Below are 17,979 nucleotides of genomic sequence, written 5' to 3'. Positions count from 1 at the left end.
TTTATTGCAAGTTATATAAATTTAATAAGAAGAAATTATACTTTTGGTGGGAAAGTTATATATAACTTAGTTAGCAAAACAAAAAAGTTATATATAACTTAAATATCACATAGAGAATAAGTTTCAACATTAAAAAATGTTGATGTTCATAACAATAAATGAAAATAGAGATGGATGGGTAGATTATTAAAAGAAAACGTAGTTTTTGATAACACTAAAGATATATGCATGCAAAATATTCTATATTCACCAAAGGGAATCGTAATTTGGGATACTGTTTAAGATGATGTAACCAAGCCACTAAGCTATACCATACATCGACGTAATGGAGTCCTAGGAGCATGTTTATCCCATTGGGTTTTTTAGGTTTTTTTTTTGTCTAAAAAAAAAAAATTAAAAAACAAACCAATCGCGGGCCGTCACGAGTCAATAGGGCCCGCGAACAGTGTAAAAAATTCACTAAAATCGGTTTTTAATTAGTAGTTTTTGTAACTGATACTTAAGAATTTTCTGGGGGTCCACACAATAAGAACCTCACTAAAGGCCCCGGATAAACATGCTCTAAAATTATCTATTTACTCAGGGCCTAAGGCCGGTGCATTTTCCAATAGGCACAAGGCACGGCTTTGCATGTTGAACATTTAGGCTCAGTGGGGGTATACAGCAACCAACTTGTAGTGGACGTTAAGTTTTACACTCAATCCCAGCTCATTTACCTATTGCATTATGGCTTTCTACAACAATTTAGAGTGGCCTATGATAAATTATCAGTCAGAATTTTCTGTCCTGCTCTTGCAGCCACAAACAATGAAGATCAATTAAGCTGGCCAATATGCTGGAACGCTACGCAAAAATCAGCGTGTTGCTGTTCTTAAAGGAACTGAAAGTAACCTGCGCAAAGCAAAATAGAAAAAAAGCTTCTGCATTTCTTTTAGTTTAGTCCTTATCTTACTCTTATTGAATGTGTTGACGCATATTTTCAATTCCCTTTTTTTTTTATTCTGTTTTGTCAAAATGTAATTCAAATATAACAAAACATCATGGTCACCATCACCATCAGTGGCATCCAAATCTGCATATCTGGCGGTGTCACTCGATACGAATTACTTTTGAACTATCAAACAGTGCCGTTGGAGTATTCGGTCATTATTTGAAGTAGCTAAATGAGAGCCGGGTCCATTTTGTACTTTCTTTTTCTTTTGAATTTATTGATTTCTAATCAATTGAAAAAGGGAAAAGGAGCCAAATGGGAGGGCCGGGTCAAGTTTTGTAGCCAAATGGGAGAGCCCGGGCCAGCTATTGTAGTCATATGGGAGGGACCAGGTCAGTTATTGTAGCTCAAGTGTCATTTGCTTACACACTGTACATTGTCTACTAAATTTTTAATTTATAAATTAGTAAATATAAATTGAAAAAATGGAGAAGCTGTTATTATCAATATATAATAATAGTAAAAACCAGAGCTGCTCCGAAGGACAAGCCACACATACCATCATTAGAACATATAGTATACAAGAAGGGATAATATATTTATTAATACAAGTTATATAAACAATAATTATGTTTAACAATAATTTTAAGCTTTACGCTCAAAATTAATGATAGTTAGTCAAAGTAGGATTTTGTTTTTTTATCAAAAAAAAAATAATAATAATTATGTTTAACGATTATTATTATAATTATTATCAAATAAATACAAATTATGTTTACATATAAACTTGGGAAGATTGGGAAAATAAGCCATTTTGATAATAGATTTGTCTATATATACTTTTATATTAATTTGTCAACATTAGACACAATTACCCTTATATTAGTGAAAATAATTACCAGATAGTATTTATAACTTAGAAAAATATAAAAAAATCTGTAAACTCATGTTAAACTCATGTTAATTTTTAACATGTTTAACTATTCCAAAACACAACTTCTTAAAAAAAATTGTATTTGCTAATCTATGTTTTCTAGAATATATATTATAACCACGTTTACAAGGATATAATGTATATTCTAACTTTCCTCTATGATATATCTAAATATAGAATACACTAGGCTCTATTATAACCGTCTTTCTTGGTTATTCATAACTTACAACACATATTGTAAGCTTTTCACTGTATTTTAGAAAAACATAGAAAACATTAATTTATGTTCTATCTTTTACTTTACCATTTATCTTAGATAAAACAACTAGTTCTTACGTGTATATAGTTTTAACGGATTATAATTTATATTCTAACCATATGTTATCATTCTACCTTGTTTAGAACATGTATTTAATATATTTGGTTTATTTTATTTTAAATTTGAGAAAATTTAAGAAACAATTGTAACTGATTTTATTTAATGTTATCTGAGTAGTTTTTTTCAGTTTTTAGTATGTAATTATTTTGAAAATACATTATTATTATTTTGTTAAATTTTTGAAGTTATGTATAATGTAATTAATATTAATATTGACTAATATACAATTAATAATTTACATTTAAGGCTTTTGTTATGTTTTTTATTTATATGTAAGAAATTTATATGTATTTCAAAAGTTTGATGTTATATAGAATATAAATAAGTTTTTTTTTTAGTTTTATATTTTACTTTTATTAATTTCATCAGTTTTATTTTATTTTTATATGTTTAACGTTTATTATGAATTGTATATATAATTAAAATATGAAATTAAATTATATTCGAATGAAATATCTTTTTACTATTTTAATAAATACAGCATTGATTATATATTATAAATATATTTAAAATATTGAATAAACTACATAACTAAAAATGCGAAATTAAATTATATTTGGATGAATATATTTTTAATTTTTAATTTTTATTAAATATAGAATTGATTAGGTATTATACATATTTTAATTTTTTTTTGAGAAATTACAAAATGATAAGTTTAATAAATAAACAAAATAGAAACTACGTAAATGGCTAATTGTTAAATATAAACTGTAATTTATAAATTAAATTAGAGGATTATAAGGTTAATTTTGAATTAAAAATAATCAAAGGTATAATGGGACAAAATTATAAAGTCAAAGGTATAAAATGACAAATATGTTCTGAATATGACCTAATTAGCCAATTTCTCCTATACACTTTAACAAAATTATATAAAATATAAGTAAAAGATTATAAAAATATAAGTAAAAGTTATATAAAATATAAGTAAAATATTATTTTCTAAATGCGAGATTTTGTATTAACAATTTATTTTAGTAAATTATGATTGATTATAGTCAAAATGTTGGTGATAAACTGATAATATTAACAAATATTACTATACAATTGACGCTATAAAGTTATCTTTAATAATTATTAATGGAGTTAAATTTGTTTAAAAATTTATTGTGATATTTAATATTATATATTTTTACATATATGATATTTGGAAAAATGTAAAAATACATTGTTAAAAGTATACTTAAGGCATTTAAAAGTGTTGGACCGTCACTGGTAAAAAAACCTACACAAAGTATTTTGAAAACTGAAAAGCAAATTCTTAATAATAGAAAAAATACTATGGATACAAATATATTTTGAAGATCCAAGGTCAAGCACTGCACCATCAGAGAAAGCAATTTGATCTAACTTAAATAGTTGGTTTGAGAAGATTAGGGATCTATGTACATAATTTGTTGATTAAAAGAAAATATAAATTAAAGCTTACAGTCTATAATATTACATTGTCGATTTAAACACGTCGTCTGTGTTTCATCGATCTAATGTAATTAGTTAGCCATCAAAAATTCAAAATAGAATACTTTATTAAGACCATAAGTTCATGGACAAATAGTTAATTCATTTTTGTAGTTGAAAACATATTTGAGTAATATTCATTTTAATTAAGTACTCTTTCAAAAACATTTTTATGACACAAAGTCGTCATCAGCACACTGTAATTTACTACTTTCAAACAATATACATCTTTATCCTGTTTAATCAAAATGTAATATAATACTAAACACGAAGTTTTATAAAATCTGATTGAGCTCTTCTCATAATCTTTGACGAATCTCGTGCTATGACTGAATACTATTATTTATTAAAAAGGATTATGGGTGATTGCTGGTGTTAATATATAAGGCATATATAAGTAAGAAGGTTATCACTGATGAAGAACGCACCCAAGAAATAAAGCAACACTACACCCTGAGCGCGGATATGGATTTTCAGTTTTTAATTATTTATTTTATTAAATGATGTATTTGTCATATTCGTTCATATTATATTCATTAAGTAAATATTTTTTTTGCATTTTAAACTATCTATTTTTTTACGAATGTATGATATCATATAAAAAAATATTAAAAAATGAGTATATAGAGTTAATTAGATAATTGTAAAAACTGAAATTTTCTTTTGTGTGCGATATCATATAAATAATGATCCACCTAGTTAACAAAAATCATGATTTTTTTTTTATTTGTAATTTTTTTTTATTTTGACCATTTCTTTAAAACTATATTTAATTTTAAATATTTTAATTAGAATATTTTTAATATATTTACCTTTTTATTTGAAATGCAACTCAATATTTTTTAAAAAATTATAACAAAATATTTAAAAAATATTTTTAGAATTTGTTTGAAAAATATGAAAATTACATTTTAAAATTAAATTAGCCTAAAATATGATAAGTTTTGATGTAAACGAAAACTCAAATTATGTCAAAAATAATTATATTCAATTTAAATTGATTATTTTTTTAAAAAAATACATTTACAAAAATATTGTTTGAAAGAAAATTCATTTCTCTTTCAAATATAAAATGATAATATTATAATTAAATAATAAAAAATAAAAATAAAAACCATAAATTTAGCAAATGACAACTGAGTTATATTATGCTAAACTTTTCTTTCTAACAATTTATCAAATGACAAATGAGTTATGAGCAAATAATACCATATAATTTTTAAAAACATAGCCATTCTTAAATATTTTTTGAATAAATAATTATTTTTAAATTTAATCAACTGAAAATAATATACGTACAATTGTGTGAGTCAAATTCTAGATTTATTGATGCATGTTATATATTAGTGCTGCATGTTTTAGGTAACATTTTAATGATGCACGTTTTTTAAAATCTCCATTATTAAAATTATGCACGTAAGGATAACTAATGAGTTTTTTTGATTGATTAAATGATATTATGTCTAAATTTATTTAAGGATATTTCATTAAGGTAACTGAAGAAGACAAACAATAAAATAGGAAGTTTAAATTCATTTAAGCATATTTCATTAATGTAACCGAAAAGACAAGTAATAAATTATGCAGTTTTATTCATTTTAGGATATTTCATAAATGCAACTGAAAAAGACAAGCAAAAAAATAGAGAGTTTAATTAATGAAGTAAAAACATTTTAAAATGGATACTTCTCTTTTAATAATATAGATGGGGCTGCTTTTAATAATATAGATGGGGGCTGCGATAAGACTGATGATGTCTAAGTCGTGTTAGACCAATATTATAACAAGTCACCAAATACTTCTACGTCATTTGGATCGGTTCTCCACATCGCACACCACACGCCGTACATGAAATTAATTACTTTCAAGTGAGCAATATTTTGGTCTCTCATGTATTTTCCAGCACGTAGATATCTACGACAAGCTTTGTTTACTGTCTGTGTATTTATGAAGATCCTGACTCATGAGTTTGAGTACTAATTCAAAATGTTCTGATTTCTTTGGAAGGAAAGTATGTGTGTAAGTCTCATAACTTTCTGGATGGGTTATTAACAAACACAAATTATAAAACTATACGTGAGTTGGTTAGTATAAATAGTAAATTTGATTTGGTTTTGGAAACATGTTTGAATTCAATTTTTAATCAAGCATTCAGATTTCAGCATTATTTTAAATGCACATACATATGTACTGCGTGTTACCTTTATCCATATTGATCCAAAAAATAAGTAACTATCAACACAAACTCTAACCAGTCATTATTTTCGATGATAACAATTTTTATCATAAATGAATTTTAAAATCAAATAACATTTGGAACAAGAATATATAACATGGTTTAGAGTTTACGGAAACGTATGGATTTCGATCCAAAATATTTTTAGTTAAAAAACACAAATAATAAATTTGTATAATATACACAATAAAATTGCACCTTTTGCAAGTGCATGAATTTCACACAAATTTTTATCTGTCCTTATGCGAGTGTGAAAGACACTATTGTTGACAATTGTCTTTTGTCACTCTCGAAATGTGAAAGACATTATTCTTGACTTGCTTAGAAATTAGGAAGTCATCCGCTGGACTTGATTGTTGACAATTATCTTTTCTTTTTCTTTTTGGATGTTCTTAACATCAAATGTTGCCATATATGTGAGTGCCAAACAGAAAAAAACAACATCATTACTAGAAATGTTATGCTTAAGACTATTTTTACGACAACAATGCATTTTAGGCCAAATTACATGAATTGATAACTGAAAAGACTAGCATAGAAACAACTCTTTTACTTTCATAACGTACTCTACCTTTGTTATATATGAAGGAAATGAATCAAATGAGAGAATAATGATAAAACGTAACGTGCGTTCGACCTTGGAATAAATATGTGTGTACATTGCACTAGAACTATTGTGTTTGATTTGTTCGGTATGTAAAGATCGTCTACATCTCTCTGTTAAAATAAATATTTTAGAAAAAAATTGTTTCATAAAACTAGATTATTTTTTATATTTTCTATAGATCAAAATTGTAGTATTTAACAAATTAATTGAGTTTATTGATTTATTATTGGTTAAAAATTATTGAAAATTGTAAAAATAAGTATTTATGATAGTGATTTAATGCATTTTCTTAATGTATGAAAACACTAAAAAATATTTTTAAGAAAGCAATGTAGTATGCTATACCTAGTGGCGATTCTGAAGAAAAACAATAGAATTTTTTTGAGTAAGCTAAAGTTATTTTAAGATTTTCATTTTATAAAAATAATATGATGTACATGTTTGTGAGGCATAAACAACAATAAATAACATAGATGAAATAATTATTATTTATTGGAGACTTATGTATAGACAAGAGATCATATACAAACTGTTTCAGTCGATTATATCTAAGTTGGCAATAAATACTATTTTGATCAGTTCGTGTTTGAAAAGAAAATTCGCAAATATTGTAAGAAATTTTATGCATTATACATTTTAAAAATACTAAAACAACCTAATTTTAGTTTTATTGTATATAGGGTTTCGTACATCCAGAACGATATCCTGTGTAACTGAATAATGCCCTTTTGGGAAAATTAATGAAACTTTTCAAACTAAAAAAAAAAAGAACCCGATATATCCTACATACATGTATACGATTTTTTCACGTCACCTTCGGTATCTTTTACCCTTATATAAGAGTGATGATAACCACAACAATCATAACCAGTCATTCATAAATATAACTATTGCTCCTACTTTTATCTCCCAATATCTTCCTCTTGCTATAAATATATAATCAGGCCAAAAAAGACTTTTTGTTAAAAGAGATTGTTGATTCTTAAGTTATCAGGATGGAGGAAGTACAGAAGATTAGTTGTATGAAGAAGGCAATGCCATTCATTTTAGTGATATTGTTACAAGTAGGGCTAGCAGGAATGGACATTCTCACAAAGGCTGTACTAAACGAAGGCATGAGCAATTACGTTCTCGTGGTTTACCGTCATGGCGTTGCTGCCATCGTTATGGCCCCGTTCGCTTTCTATTTCGACAAGTACTTTCTATATCCCTTTCTTTCTCAAAACAAAATCCAATGTTTGGTTTAGTTTGAAGATGCAATTGTTCATTTATATTTGCGTTTGTAATATGTAAACGCAAAGTAATCGTCGTGTACACCAACCTTGGCTGTAGTTCGGTTCAAATTGGTAACCGAGTCTGCATTACTATATCTTTTCTTCCACAAAACGATTTATTAAGTACATAAAAAGATCATATAATATATATGATATTTGTTATGAAATAACTTATAATTTATAGTATCGTGAAATTTAAATAAGAGTAGAATTTAATACCCGTAAGAAGCAAATAACACTAGTATAAGGGAGATAGTTTATTATAAGAAGGAAGAAGAAAATGTAATGATTCTTTGATGAATTACTCTTGTTCTTGTTTATGGTGTACAAAAGAGTGAGATGAGTGATGGTATTTATAGTGAACAACAATACATAAAATAACAAAGATGGTGCTTAATTTGGTAAATGAGTGGGTGATCATAGTGTTTGATGAGTAGATGATCATAGTGCTTGAGTTGGTAAAGAAGTGGATGATCATAGTGCTTGAGTTTGGTAAAGAAGTGGATGATCATTTCAATGCTTAATTTATAACAAAAATATAAAACAGACCAATCTTACGCAATAGAACCCAAGTTTTTTTCACTTGTGTCTGTTTTTTTTTAAAAAAACGTACGGTCCTTTAATGAAGGTTTAGCCCAAAAGAGTTATTAACTTCCCAGAAGAACCTCTCATCTTCTCTCTTCTCCAAAAGACTTTCTCTTTCTGTAAGAAACCTTTCTGTGTTTCTTTCTTTCTTTAACCATGGCCGTTAATTTCAAAAGGGTCAGCTTCTTGCTTGCTCTGGTAATGACGGTGGCGGCTATCCTCACTCCTTCAGTCATCTCCGGCAAAAATGGGTTCTCGGATCTTCAAATCCATAAACACTTGAAACGACTCAACAAGCCACCTCTCAAATCCATAAAGGTTAAAAAAATTCACAGAGATTATTAGATAAAGTTTCAATAAATTTCACAATAATTTATGGTTTCAAACAGAGCCCAGATGGAGATGTGATTGACTGTGTCCCAATCACGGACCAACCAGCTTTAGCTCATCCTCTGCTGATCAACCACACCATCCAGGTTAAGAAACTGTTCTATTCTTCTTCTTTCAGTTCGAACAGACTCTGTTTTTGTTTTGTTCTGACATTGTTAATGGGCTTTGTTTTGTAGATGAGGCCAAGTTTCAACCCAGAGAGTGTCTTTAGTGAGAGTAAAGTTTCGTCCAAGTCTAATGATATAACTCAGCTATGGCATGTGAATGGGAAATGCCCTGAGGACACAGTTCCCATCAGAAGAACGAGGAAGCAAGATCTTTACCGAGCGAGTTCCCTCGAGAAGTTCGGTATGAAGAGCCAGAAGAGTATTCCTAAGCCTAAATCTTATGAGCCAGCTAGTGTCCTCACACAAAATGGTCATCAGGTAATAATGTTTCATTGTCATGTTTATGTTGTTGTGTGTTTATTAACAATGTTTCTTATCTCTTTGGATTTGATGTAGCACGCGATAATGTATGTCGAAGATGGGGTTTTCTACGGGGCTAAAGCGAAGATTAATGTATGGAATCCGGATGTGGAGATGCCTAATGAGTTTAGCTTAGCTCAGATTTGGGTTTTGGGTGGAAACTTTAACTCTGATCTTAATAGTATTGAAGCTGGCTGGCAGGTGAATCTTATCTTCTTGAAAAGGACTTCTTGTTAATAGAGAAAGACTGTTTCTAACTCAGAGATTTGTGTGTGTGTTTACAGGTCAGTTCACAGTTGTATGGTGATACTCGCACCAGGCTCTTCACTTATTGGACTGTAAGTTTCTACATATTTCGTTTTTTTTTAAATATATATTCTTGTGTGTGTTTTAGTTTATCTAAGTATCATTTTTTTTGTTTCTCTTGTGAAAAAAAAACAGAGTGATGCATACCAAGGCACTGGCTGCTATAACCTTCTGTGCTCAGGGGTTGTTCAAATCAACAGGGAGATTGCAATGGGTGGTTCAATCTCACCTCTATCTGGCTATGGGAACTCTCAGTATGACATTACCATACTTATCTGGAAGGTAAACCAACAGCAAGAATCCAAACTTGTTTCCAACCTTTAAATCTTTGAAAGCTTAGATGCTTTTAGTTAGCTCCCTACAAACAAGAATAAAATAACTTGGTTAAAACTAATATAAAAGTATACATTGTACAACTAAATTTATTTCTATATATAGCCTAATGATGTCAATAAAAATATGTAGGCTAATGAAAAATATGGTTTTAGTGATGTTGTCGGTTTATTCAGTTTGTTTAGCATAAAACTATTTCTACCAACCGGTTTTGGTTTAGCTTCGGTTTGGTTTTTCTCAGGATCCAAAAGAAGGACATTGGTGGCTACAATTTGGAGAGAAGTACATAATAGGATACTGGCCAGCTTCACTCTTCTCTTACTTATCAGAAAGTGCATCGATGATCGAATGGGGAGGTGAAGTGGTGAACTCACAGTCTGAGGAAGGAAAACACACCACCACTCAGATGGGAAGTGGTCGGTTTGCAGAGGAAGGTTGGGGGAAAGCTAGTTACTTCAAGAACGTTCAAGTAGTCGATGGGTCGAACGAACTGAGGAACCCTGAGAATCTTCAAGTCTTTACTGATCAAGAAAATTGTTACAATGTGAAGAGTGGTGATGGAGGTTCTTGGGGAAGTCACTTCTATTATGGTGGTCCTGGTAGAAACTCTAATTGCCCTTAAAGATCTGTCTACTTACTTGCATAGCAGGATCAGTCCAGATTTAATCATCAATTGTATAAAACATATATATTATATACGCATTCTTAAGTATATTGGTTTTAGTTTGCAATGAGTGTGCCTTTGTTTCTATGGAGTGAAGAGAATATAAAATGTCTTTAAAGAACATGGTCCCATGTGTATACTGGAATATATATATAATCACATTAGTTACTCGTCTTTGTTTCCAGGTGACCTGTGTTATAATTGCTTTGTCTACGTATAACAAAACATAGAGATGGGACTTTTGGATCTTCCATTATAATTATTGGTCAAACTTCATTAGTATCGTGTAATAAATAAATGTATTGTTTCATAATTTAGTTGTCACTAATGTGTTGCCGTTTGTCTTGTGACTGACACTATCGCTTTATTTCTTTTGGAGCGAATTTAGTATGTGGTAATGCGGGCGAGGTTTGACTTCATTTCCGGTCTCTCTTTTGTGCTTATTTAGAAACAAAATATCTTCTAACACAGTTAGTAATTCGATGTCATATGTAAAAGTAGAATCATTCTAATAATTTAATTTTTATTAGAACAAATTTTCTGTCAAAAGAAGAATAAATTAATTTAAATTCTAATAATTTACTTTTTATTGGTTGATTCATATTCTTCTGTGCACGTTGAGGTGAACAAGTTTTCTGTCAAAAAATAAAATAAATGATGATCATCTCTTTTGTTAAAACAGAAACATTATGACTTTTCTACGTGGATTTAAGTTAGACCTCCTATTAGATATGTTATATTTTCTAATCTTAATAAATGTTTATGTTATTAAATTAATTATGATAACAATTTATTAGATATGTTCATAATTTTAGAAAGAATCTCACCTAAATTTTGAGAAAACAAATCAGAAAATATCTTATCATTAAAATTGTTTTTTTTTTTGGAAAAATATTAAATGTACCAGATTTTATAACTCTTGTTCTTGTTTATGGTGTACAAAAGAGTGAGATGAGTGATGGTATTTATAGTGAACAACAATACATAAAATAACAAAGATGGTGCTTAATTTGGTAAATGAGTGGGTGATCATAGTGTTTGATGAGTAGATGATCATAGTGCTTGAGTTGGTAAATGAGTGGATGATCATAGTGCTTGAGTTTGGTGAAGAAGTGGATGATCATTTCAATGCTTAATTTATAACAATATTGAGTTTTTTTAATTGTGTGGTGTTTGGATGTTTACTGTGTTGAAAAAAAGAAAGTATCAAAAAGATAGAATGAGGGGTTGAACGTAAAAATATGACAAAAGGGGTTTCTGTGGCTTCTGTCAGTGTCATGCATTGTACTTTAGTCAAAAGCTGTTTTTTTTTGTCAACAGTCAAAAGCTGTGTTATATATGTGTTTTTACCCAATTTGGTTTTTCTAAATATTTAATTAGATGATTCGTAAATAACATTTTCTTTACTTTGTTGACATGGTTCTCATACGAGCGCACAGGTCCGTAATAAGGACAACAAATAGTTAAAGTCCAGTATGGTGATGTACTTAAACCATCTCCCATGGTCCATCATTTTGAGAGAAAATATTAAAAAAATGAAAGAAACCATTTTTTCAATGGTACAACATTTTGATGTTAGACCTAATTACTTTTAATTTGCTCTTTAAACTTTTCTATAGCTTTATTTTTTATCTACAAAAATTCAATATTTTTATTTTTACACTTGAACAAAATTATTAATATTTTCATAATACCATTATAAGATTATATAATCATTTTATACTCTTTTAGAAACAAAATTTATGTATATCACAAATATTATTTAAAATAAAATTATTTTTGGGTAAAATTTGTAAGTTTTTAAAATGATAAGCATTATTAGAATTAAAAATAAATATTAATAATATAATATTATTTTTTGAGAGAAAAAATGAAAGAAATCATTGGAATAAATCACACTCATTTTGAGTTTAAATCATTTTGAAAAAGAAAATGATGTTAATCATTGAAGATATCCTAATGGTTAATTTGGTAAATATAACAGGGCGGCCAGACCTAAAATGACACCGATGATATTTTTCAAGATAACACTCCTTGGCTTATTCGAGTAAAATATATTTTTAACTCATTTTTACTTTCTTATAGTCCTTTCTCTCTATCATTTTCCTTTTCAATTCTGATTTTTTTTCAATTTGTTTTTGTATTTTGTGAATGTAATAGACCCGTAATAGACCAGAACCTATTTTGTCTTGGGATGAAATACACGACAGCTACATTTGCAACCGCCTTGTACAACACCTTACCCGCAGTTACTTTCATCCTGGCCTTAATAGTAAGGCTTGAAAAAGTGAAGCTTCGGAGTATCAGGAGCGCTAGCAAAGTAATTGGAACCATGGCTTCAGTGGGAGGAACCATGATTATGACACTTGTCAAAGGTCCAGCTCTCGACCTCTTTTGGACCAAAGGACCCTCAGCACAGAACACAACCGGGACCGATATCCACAGTTCCATCAAAGGCGCAGTTTTGGTCACAATTGGTTGTTTCAGCTATGCATGTTTCTTTATTCTCTATGTAAGGCGATTTATTTATATGCATAATTTAGAAAATACACTTGTAGATCGATTTTGATTATGAATCAAATGATTTTCAGGCGATCACGTTGAAGATTTATCCGACCGAGCTCTCACTCACAGCATGGATATGCCTAATGGGGACATTAGAGGGAGCAGCTGTGGCATTAGTCATGGAGAGAGGAAATCCAGGTGCATGGGCCATTGGTTGGGATAACAAACTTCTTACCGTCACATATAGTGTAAGATTCACACATATACACTAGTAGGCTATATCTCATAGTAATTTAAACTAACTGGTTGGAACGTAAAATGCATGCAGGGGATAGTGTGCTCAGCGCTTGGTTACTACATTGGAGGACTGGTGATGAAAACTAGAGGTCCTGTCTTTGTAACAGCTTTTAGTCCTCTTTGTATGATTGTAGTAGCATTTATGTCGAGCATCATCTTTGCTGAGCAGATGTATCTTGGAAGGTAAGTAAAAATACGCCAAATTTAGCCACGAGTTAAATAAATAATCAAGATTGAAATGAGTGTAATGAAACAATCTTGTTTTTCGATAGGGCTCTTGGTGCGGCAGTTATATGTGCAGGACTATACCTTGTGATATGGGGTAAAGGAAATGATTACAAAGATGCTTCCACAAATCCAACACAAACAAAACTAGAACTAATCGGTAACGAGAAAGACAGTGTTGGTCATGAAATCATCAATATCAGGAAGGAAGAAGAACAAAGAACAGTTGTAGAAACAGTCTAGCTCAACATTATCAGCACAAATGTATTATATGGAACAACAGATTTTCATTAGTTAAGATTCTTTTGAAAATTAATAGTTTTAATTTCCTTGTTTTTTGCTCAAAAAAGATAAAAATTTCCTTGTTTATTTTGTTACAAAAAAAATCCTTGTTTATTTACTTTTTTCAAAAACATCTGCTCCTAGACATTATTTACCAAGTGATTTGTACATGTGTCATCATTACAATCACTCTAAGAAAAAAAATAATGACATGGCTAACAAAAAATGTGACATGGATCTTTCTTAATTATAACACGACATAAAATTAATTGTGACATAATTCAATTATAGAAATAAAAATCTAAGATAATAAGTATATAGCCTTTACCGTATTTATAAAACATAAATAAATAATTTAAATATTAGATATGATTTATTATAAACTTGCAAAATGAACAAATTAATAACAAAAAACTAAAAATATTCATTTGTTTATTGGAATTTTATATATTTTCAATATTTCAAATGAGAATTGTAAATGGTACAAATGTATTTTTTATTATATTTAAATTCTATGATAAATTATTTTGTATAACGCTCATATTTGTGATTTTATTAAATATAATATATACATAGTATTATAATTCATGTTTAAGATACAAAATAATAAAATATAGATAAACATATGTAAATAGTATTTATAGTATTTTTTATTCTGAAAATAAAACTTCTATGCAAACTACTTATGTTTTATATCTACAAAGTTTATCTACTTTTACAAATTTATTTATTAAATATATACTATTGCTTTTAAATAATTATATCATTCATTTTAAATAATATCATATAAATTATTTACCGATTAATTGTTTAAGTGTAAAATCACTTTAAGAAGAAAATGATGACATAAGTTATTTTAAAAATGTAATTATCTGTTGATCATTATAGTACAACAATAAAAAAATGTATAAACAATTTATTTCAGAAAAACAAAATAAATTTTATTTATTTGAACTAAATGCCAATGGAGACTAAAATTTTATAGACTAAATAAAATATCAATTACAGATGATTACTTCATATTTTTAAAATTTACTAAAATTAAGTAAGTAAAAATTAATGTAAAACTATTTTTTAAATTATTATGCCTGCGCATAGCATAGAAAAACACGTGGTAAAATCCTGTTACAACGAGGCCTATGAATTTAACATTAAACACGGCCTATGCATTTCCTAAATCAGGTCAAGGCCCATAGATATTAACGGCCCGTTTTTACCACAACTTTTGTTTCGACGTGTTTCCAGCAGTTTGTACTTTGTAGGATCTATTAAACTTTTTAATGACTTTTGATGGTTGTAGTTTTTATAATAATTTGAATTGAAGGCCCAACATGATAATTTTTTCATGGTCTGGTAGTTGGGTAGTAGGCGCGGTTGATTATTGCGATGTAAAACATACATCTAATTCCTAAAAGAGTATGAACCTAGAGCACAATAGAATCAATAGTTTGCACTAACCACTAGGCCACCACACTTTTGGCATGCTTGTAGACTTGTAGTTCTTGCAGTTTGTCTTTGTTGATATATATTGATTTCCATTGAAGATTTGGTCTTAATGGATGTTTTATTGAACACTTGCGTCTCTGGTGGTTGTTTTAGAGGAATTTGAGTTTTTGAGCCATTATGCAACAAAAAGAAACATTCGCAACCAATTATAATTTTTTCTTATTCCATTATGATTCCTTCTTTTTCTCTATGTATTAGTTTTTTTTTTTTTTTGAACTGCACTCTATGTTTTAGTTTTACCATGTTTTTCTTACTTCTGTTATGATTAGTTAGCAATTCTTATCAACTAACTATGATTCCTTTTTTTTTAATATATATTTTCGTTTTACTATGAATAGACATCAGGAATTAGATCCGTAACATTGGCCAGGACGCGATCAGATAATGTCAATAAGATTCTAATGGGGGACAAGGTTGATGTGGAAGAAACGAAAGAGTATATATACCTCCCCCTACATGTTTGGTATTTTCCTACTTATTTTTGCATGTGATTTTTTCTAAAGATGTCACTGTATTTCTTATTCCTAGGCTGTGCCAAATTCTAAGGGCCCAGCTCTTGCAGATGAATATGGAATCATTTTCTTGTCTTATCATGCGGTACTTGCAACCAACTTGCAGAAGACTTAAGTTTTACTGAAAATAAAATAACTGGTAGCCTAGTGGCAACCTCCTATATCCACATTAGTTTTAGGTTCGATTCTCTCTATGAACTAAATTATCATTACTTAGCCAGTATGTAAGTAGTTTACATGGTGGATCGTAACATATGATCGGTTCACTCCATGCATTATTTGGAAAATATTCTAAACTCAGATCATGCAATGTGATAGCCAGTCAACTCTGTAGCACTAAATGCGTTCTTCCCGGGGCTGACCGGATCAGACAATAAGATTTATCAAAAAAAAAATTCTACTCAAAATAATTCTTGGAGTATCAATTATATCTTCTTACTCTTTCTTAATCTATACTATTATTTGAGAAATGAATTTGCTGATTTGTCATTTTATCCATAATTTTAGGCAATTTTATTTATTTATCATGTTTTTATTAGGTTTTAGCTAAATCATTGATTTATTATTAGTTTTTAGTTGAATTATTAATTTATTAATTTAAAAAAATACCCTTATTGAATATTGTATATAATTTAAATGAATTTTATTTTAATAATATTAATTTATATGTTATATTAAATATTTAGTTAATTTTTCTTATCTGTCATATTTTTTATTAGGTTTTATACTTTTAGTTGGGTTATTGATTTATTATTAGTTTCTAACTTATTCACTAATTTATTAATTTAAACAATACCCTTAATGAGTTTTATATATGATTAAAATGACTTTTATTTAATAATATTAAATTTATATGTTATATTAAATATTTTATTATAAAATAATCTAATATAATTATCAAAAAACATATTAAAATAAGATAAGTTATATATATATATAGTGTGTTGCTATCTGGAAACAATATTTTTATTATAACAGTTAAAAAATTAAGATACCAAATAATTTATAATTAAATACAGTATTAGTCAAGAAAAAACATTTCTATAAAGATATTTTCTAAACTATTTCTAAGATATGAGTATTTTTTAACATATATTTTGATGTTTGATTTAACTATTTGAAAACATAAATAAAAACTTATTATGTTGGTTTTAAATTAGTAAGATAAAAACTAATAAGAAGATTATGCCCACATGTGCGGAAAAAACACCTAGTTAAAAGTATAAACTAGGTGTTTTGGCTGCGTTTGCGGCCTTAATAATTTTATAAAAATTTGTAAATGGATATATTATCAATTCAAAAACCATTAGAAGAAATTATTTTCATGCTTTTGAAATATATAATAACTAATTAAATATTAATAAAATTGTATACAATTTAATTAAAATATTTTTATTACGTAAAATAAACTTGAAAACATTCATATATACATAAACTATATACGTGGATTTATATTTATTTTAAAATATTCAAAAGATTATGATGTAAATATTTTTTGGATAATATAATATAAATTTTTTTAAAATAATGATGATTATCAAGGGGTTTTTGCCAAAACTAACCCACAACTTGATTTTAACCCCAAACTTATACCCAAACTTGAATCAAATGCAAAACTAACCTAAAAGCCTAGTGAAATTACAGCTCAGCCCCTTGTGACTAAACAAAAAAACAGAAGCCATTTTTACGAATATAGCCCTAGTAAATCGTCTGAGTCGTCTGAGATGTTGGAAGTCGTCTGGACGACTGAAGTGTAAGTCGTCTGGTACCGGTTTATTTTAAAAATAATTTATAAATCTTGTAAAAAAATATTTTGATGCGTGAAAAATAAAAATCAAGTAATTATAAACAGTTTTAAGTGATATAAATTAAGATATGATAAAATTGATTTGTTTTAAAGATAGATGAGAGGAAGTAGTGAATCATGAAATACTTTGGTTTAGGAGTTTGGCAAACATATGTTGTAGTATTGTATGTATTGTTAGGGTTAGATTTTGGAAAACTAAAATGTTTTTTTCAAAAATTAGTTATCACCTATATGTGTTTATTTATGTGTATAGTAAACACTTTTCAAGTTTGATTTGA

The 17,979-nt window shown here is 28.2% G+C and overlaps 2 protein-coding genes across 4 annotated transcripts; both read left to right on the top strand.

Annotated features, from left to right (window-relative positions):
• Positions 1 to 7,430: 7,430 nt before the first annotated feature.
• Positions 7,431 to 13,898, top strand: LOC106336541 (WAT1-related protein At2g37460-like). Of its 3 annotated transcripts, none has more exons than XM_013775385.1 (6): positions 7,431 to 7,743; positions 12,552 to 12,614; positions 12,728 to 13,079; positions 13,159 to 13,320; positions 13,401 to 13,552; positions 13,642 to 13,897. In XM_013775385.1, the coding sequence occupies exons 1-6, from the start codon at positions 7,544 to 7,546 to the stop codon at positions 13,835 to 13,837; spliced, it is 1,125 nt and encodes a 374-aa protein (XP_013630839.1). In that variant the 5' UTR covers positions 7,431 to 7,543; the 3' UTR covers positions 13,838 to 13,897. The 3 variants fall into 3 exon arrangements, with proteins under 3 accessions (XP_013630839.1, XP_013630840.1, XP_013630842.1); XM_013775388.1 differs by lacking the exon at positions 7,431 to 7,743 and adding an exon at positions 11,872 to 12,126; XM_013775386.1 differs by lacking the exon at positions 12,552 to 12,614 and having other exon boundaries at positions 13,642 to 13,898.
• Positions 8,424 to 10,735, top strand: LOC106336540. Its single transcript, XM_013775384.1, has 7 exons — positions 8,424 to 8,725; positions 8,797 to 8,883; positions 8,974 to 9,222; positions 9,301 to 9,465; positions 9,549 to 9,602; positions 9,706 to 9,852; positions 10,145 to 10,735. Exons 1-7 carry the CDS (start codon positions 8,564 to 8,566, stop codon positions 10,523 to 10,525), a joined length of 1,245 nt encoding a protein of 414 aa, XP_013630838.1. The 5' UTR covers positions 8,424 to 8,563; the 3' UTR covers positions 10,526 to 10,735.
• Positions 13,899 to 17,979: the final 4,081 nt, after the last annotated feature.

Source organism: Brassica oleracea, chromosome C4 (genome assembly GCF_000695525.1).
Source record: "Brassica oleracea var. oleracea cultivar TO1000 chromosome C4, BOL, whole genome shotgun sequence".
Taxonomy (NCBI): domain Eukaryota; kingdom Viridiplantae; phylum Streptophyta; class Magnoliopsida; order Brassicales; family Brassicaceae; genus Brassica; species Brassica oleracea.
This window is presented reverse-complemented; position numbering and strand designations above follow the sequence as displayed.